Raw genomic sequence first — 12389 nt, forward strand, 5'->3', positions numbered from 1 at the left:
AAACTGCACAAATACTTTAAAACCAAACCTAAAACTAGCAAAAGCACGAAAACAGGAGGTTTAACTCTAGCTACCGACACCTTGGCTAGTAAAGACCTTGAGGCAATTATGGTCTTGGAGGAACTAAGAACTGAGACTTCAGATGATGCCTTATTGTCGATCAGCAAATCCCAACAATTGTCTATAACAGGCTTTGAACAAAGTGGTGGCCTTACTCCGTTCAAGCCAGTATCCCAATTTCTTCCGCAAATGGCAGTTGATGCTATTGACATCTTTGCTGAGTCTGTCATAAAGGACCTTGAAAAACAAAGACGGAAACAGAAATTTGTGAAGAATGGCAAGAATAAAAGAGACAATTTCTTCCTGAAACAGCAAATGGCTCTAAAAAACTTGAGCATGGATGAAGGGATAGTGTACAAGCCATCTGACAAAGGTGGGAATATTGTCCTTCAAACAAAGGCCAATTATGAGGGGGAGGCCTTACGACAATTGAACAACAAAGACACCTATACTCCTATTAAGGCTGACGAATATCGTGAAAGTACTGAGAAGTATTTTAGTCTAATATCTAAGTGGCACAAAAAAGGACTACTCGAAATGGACGAGTTTCTGTTCCCGAGACGTCTTAACCCGACTATACCAGCATTTTATCATCTACCCAAGGTGCATAAGAACAGATTTGTACCGCCAGGAAGACCTTTTGTGGCATCGCAAGGAAGTCTTACTGAACACTGTCAATCTTTGTTGACTTTTTTCTGTTGCCCCATGTGAAAGTCTTACAGTCGTATATCAGGGATACGAAAGATCTGTCAAGCAAAATTGATCTTTTACAATGGGAGGATGGGTATGTAATGATGGTATTGAATATCACCAGCCTTTATACTTCGATAAGACATCAGGATGACCTGCTAGCCATGAAGTACTTTCTTGAAAAGAGACCACTAAAATACACTCAGCACAGTTGTATGGTGTTGGAATGTGTTGAATTTTGTTTATGTAACAACATTTTCTTTTCAAAAAACAACTGTACAGGCAAACCTCTGGGACAGCGATGGGCACCTGCTTCGCCCCCAGCTATGGGAACTTGTTCGTTGGCTGGTGGGAGGAGCAGGTGGCCTGGGGCTCGACCAATCAGGAGTGGACTAAAAACATCGTAAGATGGTACCGCTTTATCGATGATTTATTCATCGTATGGAACGGACCATTAGACATGGCTAAGGAATATATCAAGATTTTGAATACTAATACGGTCAATCTTGAATTCTCTGGAGAAGTTCAACATCAGTAAACTACTTAGATCTTAACATCTATGTAGAGAATGGTCATCTAAAGACCAGACATTTCCGCAAAGAAACTGCGGGGAATTCGGTCTTACAGGCATCCAGTAGTCACCTCACTAACCTGGTGAGAAGTTTCCCCTATGGGGAACTCCTCAGAATTAAGAGGAATTGCTCTGGGTGACAGTGAGTTTCGTACGGCTGCCAGAGAGAGCATGCAACGCTTTCTAGTAAGAGGATACAGCCAAGAAACCCTGAACAAAGCTTATGGAAAGGTCAATGTGTTAAAAAGAAAGGATCTGCTGAAAGAGAAGACAGCATTCACGAGTGACTCTAACATTAGTGAGGGTAAATTTCATCTCATCACCACTTTTTCGAGTGATGCAGGAAGTTTAAAAAGGATCATGAATAGGAGCTGGCACATATTGAAGACTGATGAGGTGATAGGAGGGGCTCTCCCCCCTAATCTCCTCATCACATTCAAGAAAGCAAGATCACTAAAGAATGACCTGGTACACACTTACCCCACGCCCAAATCAACAACAGGACTGGGATCCATGCAAGGTTTTTTCCCATGTGGAAAATGCAAAGCCTGCATGACCAGTAAACGTATCCTATCATATGACATCCCTAGTGCAGGCATCCGGAAACATATAAGCAAATTTATGACATGGGGAACACCTTATGTAGTTTATTGTCTCGTATGCCCGTGTGGCTTACGATATGTAACCTTTCTTTAAGAAAATACAGTTGGCATCCCCTTGTCTTTAGTTTAACTGCATTCACCCAGATGCCTCTTGGTTTATCGGGTACCCCCTGTTGTTAATAATACGATATGTTGGCAGCACGGTCCATCCCGCCAAAATCAGAGTCCTTGAGCATATGAGAGCTATAGCTAAGGGCGATGAGGCATATCCTGTCGCAAGACACTTTGACAAGAAACATCAACGGGACAGGGATGTTTTAGCATACTTCTGTTTAGACCATGTTTCGGACAATCCTAGGGGGGGTGATAGGATTGTCAACTCAGACGATTAGAGTCACGCTATATAATTGATCTGCGTACAAAAATACTGCATGGTCTTAATAGCAATGAAGAATTAGCTATACATCTGGGTGAATAAGAGGAGTTTTTGGTACTTCAATGTGTCTGGATCCTCCCATTGATTGAATTGAATTTAAATGTCTACTATGTCTAAATGAACTGATAAGTTTCTGACATTTTTGTTTCAAATTTGCTCTTGTTATGATCCTTTCTCTTTCTTGAATTCTCTACTCTTTACATCTTTCCTATCTTCTCAATACTTCAATTTTAATTTCATTTCAATGGTATCATTGATGGAATGTGTTCCACCTTGATGTATTTAGGATGATTTAAGTTTGTTGTTGATGAGGCTCGAGTCATTCAGTATTTATTTAATCAAAGATTCATGCCCATCCAGGGCTTGATTGATTTCTGTGAACATGATGAAGAAATAGGCGCTATGGGCCGAAGTGATGAAGATAAGAAATTGAGGGAAGAGATGACACACCATTTAAAAAAAGAAGAGGATAAAATACGGGAACGTAAGTCGTACAAGTTCCACTGGTATAAAGCAGACTATGAGTGCGGGCGCATTTTCACTTTTGCTAAAAAATATAAAAACATGAAAATATTCAAGTACAGTCGGACCTCCAAAACCCTATCAAGAGGTAACAAAGGGTCTAAACAAGCGGAATCATCTACTTCCAAATTAAGTTCAGCTCTGGAAAGCGAGATGGAGAGCGAGAACAGAGACAAAAGGGTTCCAATGGCAATTTCACTTGTAGAAGAATTGGATTTTTTAGTAGCGGAGCGGAAGCAAACATTGCGACCAAAAAGACAACAAACAAAAATGACACCCGCAAACGCAGAGAAAGGAGACGGGCAAAGTAAAGGTGAAACGACCAGGCGATACCAAACACGCCAATGGAATCGCAAGTAAAGAACGAGCAGATCAATGCCGGTAACATCACAGTGACAAACTTATCAACTGTAGCCCTTAACAAAGCAGAGTTGCAACTACTCTCTTTGGGACTATCTTTTTGCCCTGAAAGTTCATTTGATTATGAAGCAATGAGAATGGATGTTTTCAAAGGCATCAGGAAATTAAAACTTAAAAAGTTCCATCTTCTTAAAAGCACAACTGACAAAGAAAATAGTGTTGAAGTTGACAATTCGCCTCCCCTCTCCTGCTCCCCCTGCTGTTTTGCTTATCAAATGACGATATGCTGCTCCTCAGAGATCTCCAGACACTGGCACAGACAACGACAAGATTGGATGACCATAGCACAGCTACTGGGACTAATACTGATGGCGACATCCAAAGAAAAATATTTAAACCACGTTCATCATTTGTCCCAATTATGCCGAGGGATGCCATTGACTTATTTCATGAACAGGTCATTACAGGTCTGAAACTGCTGAACCACAAAATCAATAAAACCAAAGACATTAAAAAGAACAAACAGGGAATGGAATATCAGCTACTTATGAAGAAATTATCAAACAAGAAAGACATCATCATGAGAAATGCAGACAAAGGCGGCAATTTAGTAATTTGGGCAAAGGAAGATTACATCAAAGAAGCTTTCAACAGAGCGCCAATGTTATCGTAGAACTGATCAATCTATCCTTAAAGCAACATACAATAACTTTACAGTAAATTGATGGCTTATAGAAGTTTGGGTTTAATCAGTAAGGATGAATACTTTTTCCTTAGAAACAACACACCTACAATTCCGGTAATATACTTTATACCCACACTGCACAAAAATCCTACCAAACCACCAGGTCGCACGATCATTTCCGCCAACAACAGTCTAACTGAAAACACTTCTCAGTATATAGACCTTTTCCTCCAAGAATTTGTTCAATCTTTGCCCTCATACCTAAAAGACACTGGTGACTTTTTTGCAAAAATACACGACTTGGCAAGCTGATTTTTTATTGATAACAATGGACATTACAGCTCTATACACGAGCATCGACCATAAAGATGGTTTGAGGGCAGTCAAACATTACCTCAGAAAAAGACCAGCTGTACATGAACAGCATAGCAAAATGCTTATTGACATGATTGATTTCTGCCTTAATAACAATATCTTTTTTATTTCAGAACATTCTCTACCAACAGTTACGGGGAGTTGATATGGGGGCCAGTTTCTCCCCCAGCTACGTCTGTCTGCACATGGGCTGGTGGGAGGAACTGGTCCTACATAGAAAATTTGCAAACACCCTCAAACATAATGTGAAATGTTGGTGGTGCTATATTGATGATGTGTTTTTAATATGGCATGGTTCTGAAGCAGAGGCCAAAATGTTTATTGATGAATTGAATCAAAATGAAATTAAGTTGCAGTTCACCGCAAATATAAGTGCGGAAATAGGTATTTTCCTGGATGTAGAGGTATATATTGAAAAGGGTAAAAGTGAGACAAAAATACACAAAAGACCCACAACAGTAATTGCAGTATTGCATGCTAGTAGTCTACACTCAAGACATCTTATTCAAAGTATCCCATACGGATATATATATATATATATATATATATATATATATATATATATATATATTTAAATAAAAACAACAACATATTCACATATAAATATAAATATAAATACAAATATAAATATAAATACCCATCTATATGCTATTATAAACATGGATATGCGCTCAAATGTGCAAAAGTGCAAATGCATGTAAATATACATTTAAAATACCCCTTGCTCATAAATATAATAAATTCATAGATAAATAAATAAATATGGAAAAATTGATAATTCACTGTCATTTATGATATTATATAAAAATCTCATTTAGCCTTTGTATACACACCTCTGTACTACCCAGCAGAGTTTAAAATTAGACGTATTAGGATAAATCCATTTGTGACTCTACTTGCAATTTGGTTAGGAGTCAGACCTTATAATTATTAGATCTATAGTGTTTAAACTCGATTTGGCAATTTGAGCATTTCAATCTTACTCTAAAGGAAAGGATTTGTGCAAAAAACAGCTGTGCAAATCTAGAAAAAAGTGCTGATTGTGCTTCATTAAAACCCTGGTAACTTTAAAAACTATCTAGAGGGAATGTGTTATTTCTAATTAATCAGAATTTGAAGGTGGTTTCTTATGTTGAGTCCCATTTCTCATGTGATCCTAGTTCATGTACCTCATCCAGTGACTCTGCATTTCATATTGTTTGTTGGAGGACTTGACACAACCACTGGATCGGGCCGCCTATCCTTATATTAAAGACTTGCATGCAGTTCTTCCTAGCTGTTCAGCCCGTTTGGATGCTTACTATCTAAGTTAAGAATATAGTGCATCTCTAATATCCTTAGGGATTTTTCTCTCTCCCCTCCTCTTTTGTTCCTTGAAACCGCATCAATAAAGAAATATTCTAAGTCTTTAGGGTTGCCCTCATGCTTTTCGTGGAAATGGCGTGCCACCGGATATGCCTGATCGTGGTTTTTTATGGCTCGTATGTGTTGGAATATCCCTTTATGGCCAGGCAAGATGGTACTACCTATATATCTTAAATTGCAAGGCACTCCAACACATACACCACATGGTCCGTTTTGCAGTTTAAGTATTTTATTATTTCCAGGTTTGGCCCTCCAAAAGGTGTGGTGTACTCGGTTGTGGACACTCCATTTTGGCACGCTTTACATATTTTACATTTGTAAAAACCTTTTCTTTGTGCCAACCAAGATCCCTTGGTTGGCGTGCCGCATGGATCATTCTCCACCAGAGTATCTTTCATGGCATGGAAACTCCCCTCCTGTATGTTATTGAGGGTTTTTTGGGGACTGTTTTGCCAATTACGGGGTCTTGTTTTATGAGGTGCCAGTTTTGTTAAAAAAAATTCTTACTACTACCTCTTGACGATTGTAATCTAGAATGAATCTAAAATCACTGACTATTTCATCTGGAGTAGTGGCTTGTTTTGGCTGTTTGTTCATTAGTTTTTTCCTTATGACCAAATTGCATTTCGTTAAGGCTTTTTCCAAGCATTTATTACTGTAACCTCTGATTTGAATCTGGCAATACACTCCTGTTGTGCTGTTTTTAGTGCCTCATCATTACTACAGATTCTTTTAATGCGTAGTAGCTCACCATAAGGAATACTTTGCACTGGGTGATTAGGGTGCGAACTACTGGCATGCAAAATTGCATTCCCTGCTGTTGGTTTCCTGTGCAATTTGGTCTCAACATTGCCTTGACTGATCAGTACCTCCACATCTAAAAGCACTACACTGGTTTTACTGATGTTTGCTGTGAAGTTAAGATTAAGTTCATTTATATTGAGTGCAGCAATGAACTCTCTTGCCTCCTCTACCTTACCCTGCCAAACCAGGAACAGGTCATCTATGAACCTCCACCAGCATTTTATATGTTTCTTTAGTATCTCCACGTAGTTTGCCAAGAGAAACAGCTCCTCCCACCAGCCCATGGTAAACACGCGTAACTGGGGGAGAAGCTGGCTCCCATGGCAACACCGCGTAATTGTTGGTACAATACATTTTGGAACATAAAAATGTTGTTGGTTAGACACAATCCCACCATGCTGACAATCATTTTGTTGTGTTCCTTATAAGATTGTCCTCTCCTTGCCAAGTAGTGCTTCAATGCTTGTAGTCCATCCCTGTGTTTGATGGACGTATAGAGTGAGGTAACGTCTAAAGTGATTAAAAGATAATCATTCTGCCAACGAAAGTCTTTTATTTTAAACAAAAAGTCCCCTGTATCTTTAATATATGAGGCAAGTTTTTGTACGTGTTCTTGTAAAAAGAAGTCCACGTATTTTAAAGTGTTTTCAAAAAGGCTATTCTTGGCTGAAATTATTGGCCTCCCCGGCGGGTTTGTGCTGTCCTTGTGTACTTTTGGTATAAAGTACAGGATAGGGATTGTAGGGCTTGATATCCAAAGGTACTTGAATTCCTCAGTCTCTTAGAGGCCCATTTCATGCCATGCCATCAATTTGACCCGAAATGAAGATTGGATTACATTCCAGGTCATTTTATTGCTGGTTCTGTAGTAGGTTCCGTCTGTTAGGTGGTTCATTTCTTCTTTGAGGTGATCCTCCCTTTTCCACAGAACCACGTTTCCGCCTTTGTTGGCGTTTCTTACCACTACTTCCTTGTCTTTCTTAATTTTTGTCATAAGTTGATGGTATTGTAGTTCCTTTATGTTTTTCTTGGCCTTACTTTTTTCTTTGTTTATTGACCTATTTAAGTTTTTTAAGTCCTTGATGACTTGGTCTTGGAATACATCGATTGTATCTTTCAGCATCAATGGATAGAAAGATGAAGGTGGTTTAAAGGGAGTTTTGCATGGTACCATGACATTATACGTTGTTTTGTCAGTCAAAGTTCCACTCGTTTGATTGACTTCCTGCATCAAATCATAAAGTGTATCAGTCAGTTCCTGTGACCCCTGTTCTCTATTTGCATCTTCCTTGTTTTCTTGTGTTGGGGGGTCAGATAGAGTGGAAGTGTCTTCACTGTTTGTTGTTTTTTTGGTTTGAGCATGAAACTTCGTTAGTTTTAGTTTTTTCACGCTTTTGTAGATATCAACTTTTGATTTTGAGTAGTTAAATGAGCTCTGAGGGCAGAAGGAGAGGCCTAGAGCCAATAGTTGTTGTTCAGCGGTGTTCAACGTTAGATCTGTCAGATTGATTACAGTCATTTCACTGGCTTCATGTGTATCAATACTGTTTATTTTTTCCATGGTTTCCTCTGTTGTTTCTTTTGCTGCTTTTTGTTGCTGGTTTCTTCTTCTATTGGCCTTTCTTCTCTCCCTCCGTTTTTTGCTCTTCCCTGACTATATATATATATATACATATATTTTTAGGCACATTTCTTTGCCTCCATTCCGAGTTCAAGTTCAAGCTAATTATATTTTATTGAGCAAAAAACACGGGGTTTCGAATAACAAATGAAATGTAAAATATCTGCAACAGGAAATATATTACAGGGAATGATGATTACACCGACTATTAAATTAAACACATTCTAACATTTTCCACACATTGTCCAAGAACAGCCAAGGGAGTGATGGAAATAAAGTGTTACCTGGTGATAGCCATTATAGTCCATATTGCCTGGAATGGGGAATCCTGGGGCAAGGAGGAGCTCCCCTTCCATCATTTCTGGCTTAATGTACTCCTCCAGGTAGGTCCTGCAGAGACGTCTATCCCAGTCATCGGTAATATGGCCACCATACATGATCTCACCGAAGAGATAGCGCAGATCATCGTAAGGGACCTGAAGAAACATGGATGGCAAATGGTGTCACAGAAGCCAGATAGATCATGTTGCATATTGTGTAAAGTTTTTAGCGTACACAAAGAAGGCGTCTCTAAAGAACTGTGGCACAGCACACTATAGCCAAGCGTTTTGGGAAAATATTCCTTCTCCAGCTTTTTGAAACAACACCTTACCAGTTGTTTGAGGTTAAATTCGCAGTTACAAAGAGGTAATGTTTACCACAGCAGTTTCGAAAAGGCATCGGAAAAACAGAAGGTTGAAAATGTAGTGTAATGCAAAGACAGAGCTGGTCAAGTCTGTGGCATTTCACTTAGGCAGGGGTATGGGCAGATCCCCTTACCTTTTTAAAATATCTACGTTTCTATTTCAGGCACTGCATGGGTTTCAGGAAAGGCTGATGCGGAGGGGCATGCCAGTGTGGGTAATCGCAGAGTAGTTTCCACTGCTTTGCAGCTTTTCCAGAACACACTCTTAAAAATCTGTACTCTTATACTCAACCATCTCTTCTATTGGATAAACAAATGCTATCCATTAAACTGCATTACAGCGATGTCAGATACAAAGCAACTACTCTTATTGGATACAAGAAGACAATAATACTTCATCATTACAATAGCATCAATGATGTTCCAAAGGCTAAATAACAACCAACAATGGACTAGTAGTGTTAACCCATGATAATTGAAATCCCTCCATCGGCAAGAAGCTTACTAGTATGTCTGATAGCACCTTCCCACCACAACAAAACCAGGAAATTAGCTTCATATGTTGGCATTGGGACAGAGACGCAATTAACTTATTAAAAATCGAGCTCAGACAAGCAGTGAACAATCATCAGGACCCTCTTTCAGTGCATATCAAATATGTTATTTGTTTATTCATTTTTACATGGTATAGAACTGGAAAGAGTGCCATGGGTGTCAGAGCACTTCGGAATAAACATAAAATCATTCCGAATGACAAAAATAAAAAAATAACAAATTAAGAAGTGTGACTATTGTACAGTGGATATTGCAAAACTTGTAGGGTTAATGGATCCAGTTATTGTACCCTCCTGCAAACTAATGAGGACAGTTATGAGGACAATTGTCCTTGGTAATGGGAAACCCCTTACCCATTCATTCAATAGCAGAGAAGTGTACCGGGGCAAGTAAGAATATTCGTACTAATTAGGAAGAATCCTTATATTGAATCCAGTAGAAGGGAGCGTCAAGGAGCTGCAAGACCCACCTGACGCTTGTTTCTGCCCACCCGGGGGGTGAAGCCTGTGCGCAGAAGTTCCTGCACAGCTGGGGAGACTACCGTCCCATGAACCCCTGCTATTGCTACCCCGCATAAAAGTGTGCCGCGGTCCCACAGGGATAGTACTCGCCTGATGCCTGATGCTTGTTTCTGCAGGGTGAAGCCTGTGTGTCGAAGTTACTGCACTGCTGGGGAGACTACAGCTCCCATCAACTCCTGTTCTTGCTACCAGGCATAAAAGTGCGCCATGGTCCAGCTGCAAGGGACGTGCCCGGGCCTTGCCCGGCAAAGCCTGGGCCAAGGGCAGGCCTGCCCACACCCGTCCTCGCCAGGATATGTCTGAGCTGGGCCTCCCGTCTAAGCTGTGCTTCTTGGGAGAGTTCACAACTTGGACCACCAAAGAAGGGGATTACTCATAATCGGTAAGAGTAAGGTGACAGACTAAAAATCAGGAGGGGGAATATTTAATACCCTCGATTCCTTCCAACCAAGGGCAGCAAACATTCTGTCACAAGAGATTGAGTTGACAGAGCACCACCTCTCACTGGAGGAAGGCAGGAAAGGTACGGACTTGTTAGCAGCTAACCCTGAGGTGCAGCCTGTAATGGATGCGAGGGAGGACCTCTGTGCACCTTCCAATTGCCCCTCAGAAACTTTGATTTAAGTTAGGTCTCTTGTATCTTCAGCCTCTATAATAGAGCCTGCGTTTTAGAGGAAAAGAGGAGCTGGGAAACCAAAGCCAAAAATCTGAAGGTCCTGAGAACAATCAAAACCACCCCAGAGGCAGAGACCATGGACTTCTCGTCGTCTGATGATGACTTCTTGTTGTCAACAAACGAGGATTTATACATTAGATTAGAAAACATGGTCTGTTTGTTTCTCCAGCCGTTAATCCACAGATTGGTGAGAATTGAAGAAAGATTAAATAGCCTCATTAAAGATGGGATTACATGTGGGAATACCATAGGGGGGGAAATTGTGCCCGACTTATCTAAACTGCCGAGCCCACAGCTGGTACCACATCCCTCTATCCTATCCCACCCCTCCTTGACCTTTTCATGTTCCGAAAAAAACGTTGCAGGGGGTAATATAATGGGGTCAATGAGAACTCTTGTCAATTAAAGTTATAATTAGGTTATAATTAAATCAGGGAGGGAAGAGTAGGGAAGAGCTATCAAGGACAGCTATGGGAGCTTCAGGGCAAAGTGGGAAACAGTGTTAAACATTAGATCTCCCCCACTTGCCTCACCATTTGTTTAGGTCCTGGTAAATGCTCCAAAGCTGAGAGAGGGCCAAATGGAATCAACAGAACAGCTAATTGCTAAAATACTCTACTGGATGTCGTCCCATGCAAGACCTCATGTAATAAGGGGCTGCACTTTGGATAGACATATCATTATGGCAAGCAGGGTGTGATGGGTGGGCCACTCCACAAAAGAGGTAATTGGGGACTGTGTAGTTGTCAATTTTGATTCCCAGTATGTGGTAAGGAATTTGCTAAGGGAATTTTCAATTTTTTTTTATCCGGTACTCAGATCACTGAGTCTGTGGGAGGACTTACTGATATGGCCTGTCCTGCCCCTTTTGCTATTCAAGGTCCTGGTAGCCCTGTTAGAACATGACATGGGCAGAGAATCGCTTGCCCCTTTGACTGACCTAGAGTCTTTCGACTGACTGCCCCCTAGTGTTCTAAATCATAACTTAGTCGATGATGATGAGGCAAAAAAGCAAAGAGGAGCAATATCTCCAGAGGTGTCAATGTCAACCATCGATCAAAATTGCAACCTGAAATGTTGCAGGCCTTGGTTTGAAGATGGGTAACACACAGTGGATGTCTATTTGGCAGGAACAGGAGATATTATGTCTACAGGAGACTTCGACAATAAATCCTACATTTATAGACCGATACCGATCGTATCAAGCGGAATCAATCCCAGCCTGGTCAGGTAGAGGTAAAGGTGGTCTATTGACTTTAATATCGAATACATTGTATACAAGCTTGAATGCCCATCTCCCTATTTTCATTTTTTGGTATTTGAAGGAGAAAACAATTGGTACTTCCTTCAGATAAACATTTATAATACCAGCTTTGGTGGGAATATGTAATTGGTGATAGTTCTATTGGATAAAGAGATTGATAAAATCAGTGGAGCATTGCAAAATAAATGTATTAACAGTCTGTGGTAGGTGATTTTAATGCCCTTCAATGTAAACACTCAATGGACATAGTTTGCGGTTTAATGGACCTGGAGGGTGATGCAATTTATCATTTACACATCAGCGCTCTGATATCCGCAAGGATCTTGTTCGCGCTATATAAGACCTTCAAAATAAATAAATAAATAAATAGGGTAATAGCCTAAATAGGATGCTATCCACTTGGAATCTGGAAATAATTAACAAGGTAGATTCAGACACAGGGGGTTGTGTAAAAACTCTTTCCCGTTGTGAGTATGAGTCTACAATCGATTTTGTAGTAGATTCTGAGTCTCTTCGAGGAATCATTTAGCAAACAGACACTAAACTTTCCAACTTTAAATGGCCACGCAACACTGTTTTTAGGTTTAGATCTTTTTC

General features: G+C 40.2%; 1 protein-coding gene across 1 annotated transcript in view; it reads right to left on the reverse strand.

Annotated features, from left to right (window-relative positions):
• Positions 1-12389, reverse strand: part of DNAH9 (dynein axonemal heavy chain 9) — a 1695107-nt gene that overhangs the window by 186719 nt on the left and 1495999 nt on the right. Inside the window, exon 65 of the mRNA XM_078654721.1 lies at positions 8376-8567. Coding sequence (XP_078510847.1) covers positions 8376-8567 — 192 coding nt within the window. The remainder of the gene's footprint in view (positions 1-8375; positions 8568-12389) is intronic.

The sequence above is a fragment of the Lissotriton helveticus genome, chromosome 7 (assembly GCF_964261635.1).
Source record: "Lissotriton helveticus chromosome 7, aLisHel1.1, whole genome shotgun sequence".
Classification (NCBI taxonomy): domain Eukaryota; kingdom Metazoa; phylum Chordata; class Amphibia; order Caudata; family Salamandridae; genus Lissotriton; species Lissotriton helveticus.